Source organism: Prionailurus viverrinus, chromosome D2, assembly GCF_022837055.1.
Source record: "Prionailurus viverrinus isolate Anna chromosome D2, UM_Priviv_1.0, whole genome shotgun sequence".
Classification (NCBI taxonomy): domain Eukaryota; kingdom Metazoa; phylum Chordata; class Mammalia; order Carnivora; family Felidae; genus Prionailurus; species Prionailurus viverrinus.
In genome coordinates, this window is record NC_062571.1 from 14,071,043 (window position 1) to 14,085,521 (window position 14,479).

The 14,479-nt window shown below is 45.3% G+C and overlaps 1 protein-coding gene across 3 annotated transcripts in view; it reads left to right on the forward strand.

The window, feature by feature from the left end:
• Window positions 1-14,479, forward strand: part of TARBP1 (TAR (HIV-1) RNA binding protein 1) — a 97,085-nt gene that overhangs the window by 64,637 nt on the left and 17,969 nt on the right. For all 3 annotated transcript variants that reach the window (XM_047824995.1, XM_047824996.1, XM_047824994.1), the window contains exons 21-23: window positions 2,228-2,338; window positions 6,053-6,202; window positions 14,224-14,310. In XM_047824995.1, coding sequence (XP_047680951.1) covers window positions 2,228-2,338; window positions 6,053-6,202; window positions 14,224-14,310 — 348 coding nt within the window. The remainder of the gene's footprint in view (window positions 1-2,227; window positions 2,339-6,052; window positions 6,203-14,223; window positions 14,311-14,479) is intronic.

Below are 14,479 nucleotides of genomic sequence, written 5' to 3' on the forward strand. Positions count from 1 at the left end.
TCAGAGTGAAAAAACTGGACCGGGTTAAAGGCTTTGGGAAAGTAGGAAAGATTTTAACTTGTTTTTGTGGAAATAGGAATGGGACGAGACTTGAGAAAAGCAAAATGATGGTCGAACACAGTAATTCTTTCTTAATTGGGTGTAGTTGGCACGATGTTAGATTAGCGTCAGGTGTACAACTTAGCGATTGGATAGGTTTCTACGTTATGCTGTGTTCACCACAAGTGTAGCTGTGACCTGTCCTGCTCCATCACTCTTACCATGTCATTGGCTGTTCTTATGCTCTGCTTCTTATTCCCACAACTTACTCATGCCATAACTGGAAGCCTGTATTTCCCTCTCCCCTTCACCCGTTTCACCGAGCCCCCCACCCCCGTCCCCTCTGGGAGCCATCAGTTCTCTGTATTTGGAGTTCCCATTCTGCTGTTTGTTTGTTTGTTTTGGTGTGGTTTTTTTAGATTCCATTTATGAGTGGAATCATTCTGAAAGTGTGTTCTCTGGACTGGCAGCTTTAATCACCAGGGAACATGTTAGAAATGCAGATTCCAGGGCCCCATCTGCCTTCTGCCGAATCAGAAGCTCTGGGGGTGGGCCAGCAGTCTGTTTGAAGGAGCCCTCAAGGTGATCCTGAAACTCTATAGACTTGGAGACCACCGGTCTAGTGGCGGTCAGGGCCCAGAATACATGCTTTCGATGAAGTCGGTTGGAGCAGATGATTTTTCTTTTCTTCAGCAGTGCCTGGCAACTTGAAAGTAGGATCAGATTACATAAGACCACTGGGTTGTTTCAAAAGTAGGGAATTTGCAAATGGGTTGGAGGGTATAGTGAAAGAAATTGAATGTGCTCTTGAAGATAGCGTAGAGATTGTTCTTGGGCCCAGGGTGGGTCAGGAGGTGCAAGAAACTAGAGAGATTGATGGACTGGCAGAGAAAAGAAAAATGTTTCTGAATAAAAGAGTTCATTGAGTGGAACAAGTGAAAGGACAGGAAATTTTGAGCCGAAGAGGGAATGTTAGCATTTCCAAGTGAGGACGGTGACTCCAGTGAGGCCCGTGGCAAGTGTACTGGGCCAGTGATGCTCCAGCGTGCTGTGTGATCGCCCTAGTGATGGTTCCATGCTTAGCTGCATCCAGGCTGAGTAGGACATGAAACCTGAATCACCTCTTTCAGAAGAAAATGTCCCCAAAGAAATCATGGCAAGAGAGGAGGCTGTGAGATCTTAATCGTCGTCAGGAGGCATTAAAATCTACATTAACTTAGCTATTGTCATGAAATTGTATACATATTGACATGCATAGGATGGGATCAGTGAAGAAAGATCACAGAATTTATCAAGTAGATGAGGATTGTCTACATTCGGTGACTGGGTTTGGAGATAGCGGATGACCTACTTTTTCATTGCTAGGACATTTGAAAATGTTATCACACTTTTTTTTTTAAATTTTTTAATGTTTATTCTTGAGAGAGAGTGTGAGCAGGAAAGGGGCAGAGAGAGAGGGGGCTCTGAGCCGGCAGCACAGAGCCCTACACGGGGCTCAAACCCACAGACTGTGAGATTATGACCTGAGCTGAAGTCAGACGCTTAACTGACTGAGCCACCCAGGTGCCCCATGAAAATGTTAGCACGCTCTTTATTGCAACCATAACTCAGCAGCTAAGCACTAGTAGTTATAGAACAAAAGTCAGCCTGGCAGTTGGCTGAATTTAGACAGCACGGACCATCACAAGCAAGAAATGGAAGAGTCCCCCTGCTGCCATTCTCTGGTGTCTCCCTTAATGGTGTTCACACCAAACTGCAGATACCATTACCGCCAACTTCCACAGGACACAGAGGCAGCAGCTGAGAAGCGCGTATATTGGTGCATCGTAAACCGTGTCAACTGTCTCCGTCTCTCCTCACTCCCGTGACCCCGTATCTCCACATTAAAGTGGCCACAAAGGCACAGACAGATATTTCCAAATACTTTTTGTGCCCACTACAGTTTTATGATCCCTTTTCTAACTTGAAAGGCAGATAAATGAACACAAGCAACTAAATTCATGGTGTTTAAGGGAAATCAAGTGTTCATAAGAAAGCGTCTTTACTTACCTTCCTCTCTGCCTTCGGGGAGGGGTCGTGAGTGCCTCTGCACTGTTGACACCTTTTAAATTTGAAGTTGTCATTGGTTTTGTTCTCACCGATCACAAATTCAGTGGGTAATGTGATCCTTGTCCTCTCCCCACCCCAGGATGAGTTGGTGTCCAAGTCCAGAACCCGATACTATGTGAATTCTCAACAGCACAGAGTGAAGAACCGAATATGGCAGGCGCTACTGGTGATTTTCCCCAGGTTTGATCAGGTATAATTTGTATTCCATCGGTACCTTTAAGCATGATGTTTTGATACGGAACAAAAAATAGTAAAAACTGTCATGTGCTGTTTTAATAGTGAGAAAGTAATCTTAAAACTTATTCTTCAGTTCTTAAAATTGAAGTTACTCATTTGTTTTGTTATTCTGTTTTTGTTTAGTGGAAAGAATCCTAAGGCAATTAGCATCGTAGAAATAAATTGGAAACTAGTTTACGTGGCACTACTTAATATTTTTTCTCCTTTTTTTCTTACCTAATGTAAATAACATCATAACTGTTTAATGTCTGGTGTGCCATTTGATTAGAAAATATAGGTCCGTTCACTTCTCATTTCCCACAGCTAAGTTACTTTGGAGTGCTGCTGTTTTGGATGAGATAGTCATTTCCCATGGCTGATTCCCCCCCCCCCCCTTAATTTCATGAATTCTGTGATCATATAAACCAGCTAAGCCAAGGCCAAGATCTTAATCTATTACAACAGTCTTTGTCCAGTTACTTTTCTCTTCCCTGAGGAAGAGTGAATGGAATCTGTCTGATTTCTCTGATCATCTTTGCTTAGGATTCCTGTTAAGAAAATAGATCATTGGGGCGCCTGGGTGGCTCAGTCGGTTAAGCGGCCGACTTCGGCTCAGGTCATGATCTCGCGGCCCGTGAGTTCAAGCCCCGCGTCAGGCTCTGTGGTGACCGCTCAGAGCCTGAAGCCTGTTTCGGATTCTGTGTCTCCCTCTCTCTCTGACCCTCCCCCGTTCATGCTTGCTCTCTCTCTGTCTCAAAAATAAATAAACGTTAAAAAAAATTTTTTTTTAATTAAAAAAAAGAAAATAGATCATTATTGGAAAGTTAGGTATATCTCACACAATTTTAAAAAGCATTTTTGAATGCAAAATGTTCAGAGTTTCCTGTTCTTCCCTCCTAAGGTCTTTTTTTTTTTTTTATGTTTATTTATTTTTGAGTGAGTGAGAGAGAGACAGAATGCAAGCAGGGGAGGGGCAGAGAGAGAGGGAGACACAGAATCCGAAGCAGGTTCCAGGCTCTGAGCTGTCAACACAGAGCCCGATAATGGGGCTCAAACCCACGGACCACGAGATCATGACCTGAGCCGAAGTTGGATGCTTAACCCACTGAGCCACCCAGATACCCTGTCTTCCCTCCTAAAGTCTTTTAAATGTTTCGGAGAGTTTTAAAAACATAGCAAACTTATGAAGCCTTCTATCTGTGAGAGATAAACACTTAAGTAACTATAAGTACAGAAGTATGTCCAAGTAAATTGTTTGGATAAATGTAAGAGGAAATGGCTAAAAGTGTCCTTTCTGGGGAGGAATCTTAGCAGATGTGTGGGGGCTGCTGATTTTCATCATAGGCCTCTTCATGTTACTTGATTTTTAAAATACCGTACGTATTATAGTTAAACACTAAAATGCATTTAAAAAGAAACACTAGAAATGTTTGACTAGGTTAACTGAGAATATTTTTTTTGTCTTGGCACAGAAGGGCCCCGAGGACGAGGGGAGTGTTGGGGAGGGGTGGGGGGCACGACAGAGCAGGTGGGCTTGTCAGGAAGAACTCCAGCATGTCTGTTAGGGAGCAGCCAGTGCTGAGAATTTTAAATTCTTGTACCTTGTGGTTGCACTTAACTTTCACACCCATCGTGCAAGGCAGGCCATGCGTGTGCCCCTGTTGCCTAGCTGGGCCCTGGAGTTCAGGGAGGCGGGTGACCTGCCTGCACGATAACGCGGCAGCTGAATGATGGGGGTGGAATTTCACAGCCGGCTCTATCCGACTCCAAGCCGGATTTTACAGAGCTGTCTCAGGGCCCACAAATGAGCTTGTCTGCTCCTCTTCTGCCAATTAGAAATGTTTTGAAGATAGATTCTTCTTTAAAATAAAGAAATATACATCATAAATGTGTTTATATGTTACAGAAGTATATATGTGTACATATTTTTACCTGCTACTTAGATATGTTCCCTTACCCAGATGGAAGTACAATTTTGAAAAGAAGGCTGGGGCGAGGGAGGATGATGTGGGAGCTTAAGGTCTTGGCCAGAAGAACTGGGGAGGCTGTAAGGGCAGGTGATGTGCAGTCCAAAGGGAGAAAGGAGCCCCGGACCTACTTCTCCTGGGTCTCGTTTGCCTCCTGCGGACTCTGGCATCCGTCCTTCCTGTTCCAAGTTTAAGCCCATGACATCTTGATGGATGCTGGTTTGAATCTGAATTCTGCCACCTGCCAGGTTTTGAAAAAATATTTAACTTTTCTGAATCTTTTCTTTTCCCTATGAAAATACAGAGCAATAACCTTCCTCATAGACTTTATGTCCAAGCAAATTATAAAGTACCCAGGAAAGTACCTTATCATTATGATTCAGTGAACAGTTTTTAGGTTTGCTGTTGAGAGAGTTGTAGATCTGATAATTACTTAAAATTTTAAGCTATTTCAGGGTTCCAGTCGGTAAAGCATGCAGCCCTTTTTATTTTTATTTTTTATTTTTTTTTAAGTTTATTTATTCATTTTGAGAGAGAACATGCATGCAGAGGCAGGGGAGGGTCAGAGAGAAGAAGAGACAGAATCCCAAGCAGGCTCTGTGACATCACCACAGAGCCCAACGTGGGGCTCAAACTCACACCCGCCTCCCTGAACTCCAGTTCCCCGCTGGGCAACAGGGGAATACGTGTGGCCTGCCTTGCACGATGGGTGTGAAAGTTAAGTGCAACCACAAGGTACAAGAATTTAAAATTCTCAGCAGTGGCTGCTCCCTAACAGACATGCTGAAGTTCTTCCTGACAAGCCCACCTGCTCTGTCGTGCCCCCCACCCCTCCCCAACACTCCCCTCGTCCTCGGGGCCCTTCTGTGCCAAGACAAAAAAAATACTCTCAGTTAACCTAGTCAAACGTTTCTAGTATTTCTTTTTAAATGCATTTTAGTGTTGAGCTGTAATATGTACAGTATTTTAAACAGGCTCAGACTCCTGTTCCTGTGAGATCCTGACCTGAGCCGAGATCAAGAGTCAGATGTTCAACTGACTGAGCCATCCAGGTGCCCCAACATGCGACTCCTTTTAAATGTTTAGTCATTCATTTTTGAGAGAAAGAAAGCACAAGCTGTGGAGGGGCAGAGAGAGAGGGACACAGAATCCAAAGCAGGCTCCAGGCTCTGAGCTGTCAGCAGAAGCCTGACGTGGGGCTTGAACCCACGAACTATGAGATGGCCTGAGCCGAAGTCAGACGCTTAACTGACTGAGCCACTCAGGTGCCCCAATAGCCATTTTGGAAGTTGCTACAAGACTATATCTTAGGGGCGCCTGGGTGGCGCAGTCGGTTAAGCGTCCGACTTCAGCCAGGTCACGATCTCGCGGTCCGTGAGTTCGAGCCCCGCATCAGGCTCTGGGCTGATGGCTCGGAGCCTGTTTCCAATTCTGTGTCTCCCTCTCTCTCTGCCCCTCCCCCGTTCATGCTCTGTCTCTCTCTGTCCCAAAAATAAATAAAAACGTTGAAAAAAAAAATTAAAAAAAAAAAAAAGACTATATCTTAATTGTTCCCGCCTTGGTCATGCCATGGTGGCAATCATATTGCAGCTCATGAGTGTATCAAATCAACATGATGTACACTTTAAAGTTGAGTGTTGTGTATCAATTATATCTCAATAAAATAAAACAGTTAATCACCATAACATAACCATTTAATTTATGAACTTTATTTTTCTCAGAATTTCCTGAATAGAATTATTGACAAGATTTTCCGTGCTGGTTTCATCAATAATCAAGCGTCCATAAAATATTTTATAGAATGGATTATTATATTGATTCTTCATAAATTTCCTCAGTTTCTTCCGAAGTTCTGGGATTGTTTTTCTTATGTAAGTAAAAGAGATTTTTCATAATTTTTGAAATTCAAATATTTTGGCTATGCTGGGAGATTTGTTTCATTTTAAAGTTGTGTTTTTGCCTGTCAGTTGTCCTGTTCCTGATGTATTGACTTCCTGTGTTCTGTTTTGCAAAATCTGAATTAAATGAAGAGACAGAGATCCCTGGCATTCCTCCTGAGTTATCAGTCTTCTGTTCCCACAAAGTAAGGATGGAAAAGGCTTATGTTACTGGGAAGTCAAGAGAAATGGGTGCCTTCTCCATCCTTACTCACCAAGCAATGTCTGTGTTTGTTTTCAGAAATAAGAACAGTGAGGGGTGCCTGGGTGGCTCAGTCAGTTGAGCGTCTGACTTAGGTTCAGGTCACGATCTCACAGTTCCTGAGTCTGAGGCCCATGTTGAGCTCTGTGCTGACAGCTTGGAGCCTGGAGCCTGTTTTGGACTCTGTGTCTCCCTCTCTGTCTCTGCCCCTCCCCCACTCATGCTCTGTCTCTCTCTCTCAAAAATAAATAAACATAAAAAAAATAAGAACATAGAGGAATTAAATGCAGTCTTTACATTTTAAAAGAGTTTTTTAATAGGGAAATTCCACACAAGCCAAGTGGAGAGACTGGGAGGGAGCCCCCTCACCAGCTTAGAACAAATATCCACTGATTTCCATTCTTACTTCACCTCTACCCTCATCCCCCACCCCCACCCCATTCCTCTCTGCCTGACATTTCTTGTATCTTGCAAATCATTTTTAAGGCATGGATAAGTGATAGGGTTTACAATTGCAGTCTCCTGGCAAATAATGAACTCTTTCTAAACATCAGTTCGAAATACTTGCCCTGAATGTTTTTCCTTGGTTCCCCAAAGCAACTTCCTTTTCTTAATACAAATGACCTTGCCTTCTGCTTTGTGTGAAAATGGAGATGCCTTCCTTCCTCAACGTATCTTTCTGTCTCTTCCTTTATGTTTCTTTTTTTTGTGTGTGTGGGGGGAGAGACCACATTCATATAACTTTTATTACAGTCCAGTTATAATTGTTCTATTTTATTTTATTTATTTAATATGAAATTTATTGTCAAATTGGTTTCTATACAACACCCAGTGCTCATCCCAACAGGTGCCCTTCTCAATGCCCATCACCCACCCTCCCCTCCCTTCCACCTCCCATAAACCCTCAGTTTGTTCTCAGTTCTTAAGAGTCTCTTATGTTTTGGCTCCCTCTGTCTCTAACCTTTTTTCTTTTTTCCTTCCCCTCCCCCATGGTCTTCTGTTAAGTTTCTCAGGATCCACATAAGAGTGAAACCATATGGTATCTGTCTTTCTCTGTATGGCTTATTTCACTTAGCATAACACTCTCCAGTTCCATCCATGTTGCTACAAAAGGCCATATTTCATTCCTTCTCATTGCCACGTAGTACTCCATTGTGTATATAAACCACAACTTCTTTATCCATTCATCAGTTGACAGACATTTAGGCTCTTTCCATAATTTGGCCATTGTTGAAAATGCTGCTATAAACATTGGGGTACAAGTGCCCCTATGCATCAGCACTCCTGGATCCCTTGGGTAAGTTCTTAGCAGTGCTATTGCTGGGTCATAGGGTAGATCTATTTTTAATTTTTTCAGTGTGGAGGTTCCTCAAAAAATTAAAAATAGATCTACCCTATGACTCTTCCTTTCTGTTTCAGGGGAAGAAATTGTCTTTGTCACATCTGTCCCCATGCTTATTTGTACTTTAGGGGGACTTCATTCTTCATTCTTCTTCTGTTGACTTTTCTTCTGTCCAGCCATTGTCTTAGTGCCATCTTTCCCTTACCGCAGCCACCCCTCATTTTGTTGTGATTTGCTTTGTTACGTTGCACAGACACCGTGATCCAGACAAATGCAAGGTTTGTGGTATCCCTGCATCCAGCACGTCTCCTGGTGCCATTTTTCCAACAGCACTTAGTCACAGTGGGGCTCTGTGTTTGCATTTTGGTAACCCTCACCATATTTTAGACTTTTTCATTATCACATTTATTATGGTGATCTATGGTGATTTTTGGCTTTCGCCGAAAGCCCAGGTGATGGTTAGCATTTTTCAGCAGTGAAGTATTTTTTTTAATTTTTTTTTTTAACGTTTATTTATTTTTGAGACAGAGAGAGACAGAGCATGAACGGGGGAGGGGCAGAGAGAGAGGGAGACACAGAATCTGAAGCAGGCTCTAGGCTCTGAGCTGTCAGCCCAGAGCCCGACACGGGGCTCGAACTCATGGACCGCGAGGTTGTGACCTGAGTTGAAGTCGGACGCTTAACTGACTGAGCCACCCAGGCGCCCCAGCAGCGAAGTTTGTTTTTTTTTTTAATTTTTTTTTTCAACGTTTATTTATTTTTGGGACAGAGAGAGACAGAGCATGAACGGGCGAGGGGCAGAGAGAGAGGGAGACACAGAATCGGAAACAGGCTCCAGGCTCTGAGCCATCAGCCCAGAGCCCGACGCGGGGCTCGAACTCACGGACTGCAAGATCGTGACCTGGCTGAAGTCGGATGCTTAACCGACTGCGCCACCCAGGCGCCCCGGTATTTTTTAATTAAAGTATGCATATTGCATTTTTAGGCATAATGGCTACCAAACACTTCATAGTCTACTATAGTCTGGTGTACATGGAGTCTAGTAAATGTCACCTTTATATGCACTGGGGAACCAGAAAAGTTGCTTGACTCCTGTTATTGTGATACTTGCTTTGTTGGGATGGTCCAGAACCAAGCCTGAAGCCTGAGGTGTTTCCCAGGCATGCCTGAATTATCCTTTCGGATGCGTGAACTTTGCCTTCCTCTCTTCCTTTACGTAAACGACTGTGGTCAACTACGTTTTCAGAAATCCTATACTGAGGATTTCATACACAGCTCCAGACCGCCTTTTTCTGTCTCCGTCTTCCTTACGTTTTATGCTGGCACCTGCTTTCTCTACAGCTGACGTCCGCTGCAGTGAACCATGTGGCCCCTTCTCTGTCAGGTTGATGGACGGCTTCCCTCTTTCTTTGATGTGTTCTCTTTCCTTCCCTCAACCCTTACGCTTGGTTTTATCTTAAGAATCCTACGCTCCTGGTGAGCAAAGCATAATGTATAATCACGTGGAGTCACTAGGAACTGTAATCCCTGAAACCAATGTACTAATGTAATGTGTCAGCTGTACTCAAATACAAACATTTGTTAATAAAGAAGAGATCTATACAAGAACGCCCCGTCCACATTGTTTGGAATAAACTGAAATCTCTCTCAGTGTGAGAACAAGAAGAATCCTTATTCAGCCCCTGGTGCTTCTCTTTCTGTGCTCTGCTCTCTAAACCCATGTGCGTGGCTCCCTGCCCCTCCAGCCACCGGCCGGGCTTTCTCACAGGGTCACTTCCGATCTGCATGTAAACCTGGCCTGATGATAGCACCTTTCCCTGATATCGATCTCCTTTCTCTCGTTCTTTTCTCCCAGTCTCCTCGCTTGAAACCCACGTGTCCCTAAAGCCCGGGGCTCCTTCATCCTGCTCCTTCAGCCTGAAAGATCTGTCGGGCTTTTCTTTTCTTTTTTTCTTTTTCTTATAATTTACTTAGGAAGACACTGAAATTCAGAGAGATTGACTTGTCACACCAGTAAGAAATGACATAGCTTTAGGGGCACCTGGGGGGCTTGGTCAGTTAAGGGTCCGACTTCGGCTCAGGTCATGATCTCACGGTCCGTGAGTTTGAGCCCCGCGTTGGGCTCTGTGCTGACAGCTCAGAGCCTGGAGCCTGCTTCAGATTCTGTGTCTCCCTCTCTCTCTGCCCCTCCCCTGTTCATGCTCTGTCTCTGTCTCAAAAATAAATAAACGTTAAAAAAAAATTTTTTTTAAAAAGAAATGACATAGCTTTAATTCAAACTCCATTTAATTTCCGAAGCTGCGTTCTTTTTCGCTGTTGTGAGATTCCCCGTCTGGCTCCTCCTTCCCCTTTTCGTGTACGTGGAACTAAGAAAAACACTCCATCATTTTCCCTTGAATTGCTTCCCCTGTCTGCTGCTTTATTAACGTCGTCTACTTTGTCTGCTCTCCGGTGGGGAGGCTCTGCCTCAGGAAGTCTCAGGAAAGGCAGGTTGGCTCTGGTGTCCTTCTGAGACATCCTGTCTCTCCTGTAGCCCCAGCAATGCCAGCAGTTCTGTGACGTTTTTCCACTTAGTTCAGTCTCTCTCTTCATAAAGAGCTTTCAGACTTTGTATCTTGTCGTCAGGTCTCTTTCTCTGGATGTCAGTCAGGGGTATTCCTTGTAAGCAAATAAAACAACTTTTGATTGAATCAGGAAGGGACTTTGGGCACCTGGGAGGTTCAGTTGGTTAAGCATCTGACTCTTGATTTTGGTTGAGGTCATCATCTCACGGTTCGTGAGATTGAGCCCTGCATTGGGATCTGTGCTGGGCTTGGAGCCTACTTGGGATTCTCTCTCTCCCTCTCTCCATGCCCCACCCCCACTGTCTTGTGCACACACGTGCTCGCTCGCTCTCAAAAAAGAAGGGGGGGGGGAACTTAAGCAGAGGAGGAGTAGGGAATCAGGAGGTATGCAGAATGCCCAGAAAGCTGGAAAATAAGAATAAAGGAGGTTGAACGGCCCACAGCTGCACCATAGCCATGCCATGGAGCTGGTCCATTGGCGGACGTTGGTTTACCCCACCGGAGATGACGTGCCGTCTAACGTGTTGTACGCCTATTGCCTCTGTGGTCTTTGCCCCTATAAGTTAAGAGTTCTCGATTCAGAGTTCAGGGTGATCGCTTCTCGGCCTTTTGGCTAAGATCAAGTGCAGAGTTCAGGGTGGATGCTTCTGGATCCAAGTCTCAGGTACCTTCTCTTTAGCTGCCAAGAGGCTGGGAAGAGGAATGCATGAGGCATTTTTCGCTTCCCACGAGACCTATAAGGTGGGAGAATTTCCTAAACTTGGAAGGGGATTCAGGATAGATACCCAAATGAAGGCAAATATCCACTACACCCTTTTCTTCCTTTATTGGAAGCCGAGGACCTCAACGTTTATTTTTTAGAGAAAACAGAAGTCTTCACAGAGGGATACCTTTACCTTCTCCACAGCGGTACACATTTGCCTGTGTCCGTATCCATCTGAGACTTCTTCCCTCCTTGTATCATAAAGGACCTGAATCTTTGTTGAAGATCATTCTTCTGCTTTTTCTCTGGCTCCTCTTCCCCTGCCTTCTCAGGAACCTTCTGTTTTCAGTCTGTCTTCTGTACTCAGTCTCTCCTTCTTAACCAAATGGTTTCCATTGCTTTCCATGTTCTCACGTCTCCTCCATCGTTTATGGATGTCTGCACTGCACCACCCGCCCCTCCCCTGTGGTCCCCCTGTCTCACTCCTGTGTTGTAGTCAGACCTCCTGCAGGGGGCATCCGTATTCCACAGCTGGGTTTCCCACTTCCTCCCACCGACCCTGCAGTCCAGTGCTGTCGCTTTGCAGAGGACACTGTCCAGAGTCCGTCGTCACCCTGCTCTTTCTTCTTTTGGCCCCATCCACACTCTTGATGACTTCCTTGGTTTCGGTTCATTGACACGCTCTCCAGGTTCCTCTCGTCCCTCTGTTTCCTCTTTCCTGTGTCCTTTCCAGCCTTTCCCTTCCCATGCAACCATAAAATGTCTGTGCTTCTCAAGGCTGGGCCTTTTTTTTTTTTTTTTTTTAACCCCCCTTCATTTTTCCTTGTTTTCTAGTTTCAGGTGTATCTAAGGTACAGTTTCACTTATCTGATGTAATGGCTAATTTGTATTGATTCCAGACACCTTCCCCTAGGTGCTAAATCAGGGGTTGGCAAACTACAGCCAAGTTCGGCCTCATGGTTTTACTGGAACACAGCCTTGCCCATTTATTTACATACTGTCTGTGGCCACATTTGTGCCAAATGACAGAGTTCAGCGGTTGTAACAGAGTCTGTGCGACCCGCAGAGCCACGTTTTTAGGACTACTGTTTGGTCCTTTACAGAAGAAGTCAGCCCACTCTGCTCCAGACATTCTCCTCGAATGTTTGTAGATCATCTGGAACTTGGATGTCTGACACCATGTGCCTCAAATTTTCCCCACACTTGATCTTCCAACTACGTGAACAGCACTACCCTCCATAGAGTTGCACAGAACAGAAACCTTGATCCATGACCAGCTCCTATGGCCCTTCCGTCCCAGGGGTTTCTCCTTTGCCTCCCTTCTGTCTCTAGCATTCTGTCTCGGTCCAGGCCGCCGTGACCCAGTGCAGTGCTTCTTTCGCTGGGCCACCTGCGTCCATTCTTGCCTCCCTTTGAATCCATTCTCCATGCTGAAGCCAGAGCAGGCTTTTCAGAATGAAAATTTGGTCAGGTTACCCACTTGCTTCAAACATTGCTCTTGGGGGGCGCCTGGGTGGCGCAGTCGGTTAAGCGTCCAACTTCAGCCAGGTCACGATCTCGCGGTCCGTGGGTTCGAGCCCCGCGTCAGGCTCTGGTCTGATGGCTCAGAGCCTGGAGCCTGTTTCCGATTCTGTGTCTCCCTCTCTCTCTGCCCCTCCCCCATTCATGCTCTGTCTCTCTCTGTCCCAAAAATAAATAAACGTTGAAAAAAAAAATTTAAAAAACATTGCTCTTGGAATAAAGACCAAGAGTCTTCAGAATGGCCTGCGGCCCTCAGGTGCTCTTACACTTCTACTGACAGTCTCCCGTTTTCTGTTGCTAGAACAGTCCAGAACACATGAGTGTAGGCAACAGTGTTTTATTTTTCACGATTCTGGGTCACATGGGCCTGGCTGGGCACTTCTGCTCCATGTGGTGCCTGCTGGGGCTAGAACTTCCAACGGGCTGCTTCTGATCGGCAAGGGTGGCTGGACCTCTTTCTGTGGTGGCTCGGGGCTCCCGGAACGAGCAACCCAGGAGGTCGTGGCGTGGCGTGCATGTGCTTCCCCAGGTTCTGCTTGCATCCTGCTCACTGATGACGCACAGGCCAAAGCAGATGGTGCGACCGAGCCTCAGACGGTGGGTGGGGCCTGCATTAGGGCATAGGCACAGGGGAGCCAGGGTCACTGGCAGCTACAGATGGATCCAAGTGTCACTCTGATCTTTTCTGTCACATGTCCTTTGGCTCTCAGGCTATTTGCATGAGCTGTGCCCTCTACCTGAACTGCCCTTTCTCGTCTTCATCTACAGAACTGTTTCTCTTCCTTTAGATCTCCACCTACATGTCCTTGGTGTCATTTCTTAAAGGAAGAGTGGTTTGGAGATCCCCTGATTAGAGGTCTTTGTAGCACATAAATAGTGCTTGTTATAATGGGGATTTTACTTTATTGGGTGATTTTGTCCTCCTTCCCCACTAGACGAAGGTCCCTGAAGGCAGGAACCTTATCTAATTTTGCTTCCCCTGATTTCTGGCATCATCCCTGGCACACGGAAGACCAGTAACTGCCAGGTGCATAAAGAGGTTAATCGTCTTGTTTGCCTTTGAAGCAATTTCTGGACTGTAGGGTCTGTAGTCTCTTTCCATTCCAGTCTGTCTGGGGTTCATCAGCTTACTATCACTGGAATGGTGTGTTCTTCCAAATCCCTGTTATCGGGAAGGTTTCTGAACCCCAGTTGAACACTCTTATGTAGCTTTTTGTCCTGGCTCTAAAGTCATCTACAAGGTCCTGTCTAACTTTTGAGCCTGTTGCTACCATCCACCCCCCTCCTCCCTCTGCCTCCCCACCTCTGCCTCCCCATCACCTCAGACTTAGTGCATCACGTTTACTTCTCACAAGTTCTTTTTCCTTCCTGCCCTCCCATGCTGCCCACGTCTCTTCTGAGGTGAGTGTGTCCTTGGCCGTACCGCTTACTTCACAGTTAAATTCATTTGTAACCTTGTGGTGTCTGCGGAGTGTTGTGTTGGCATTCGGCTCTAGGAAGCTATTTCCTTTCATCCTAGATCCCCACCCAGGCCCGGCCGCCTCACGTCCCGCCTCTGTTCTGGGCCCCACAGCACCCTGGTGAGCCTTGAATGACTATTTTATTTATCTGACTTTTTTCCAGGGTGAAGAAAATCTTAAAACAAGCATTTGTACATTTTTATCAGTTTTGTCACATTTGGACATCATTACGCAAAATGTTCCAGAAAAGGTGAGTTTAAATGTGTCTGTAAGAGGAGTTTGAGCAGTCTATCAAAATAGAATTGTATAGATTTGGACTAATTTTTAAAAATATTTTTAATGTTTATTTATTTTTGAGAGAGAGCAAGCGAGCAGGGGAGGGGTAGAGAAGGGGACAGAGGATCCAAAGGTGGCTCTGT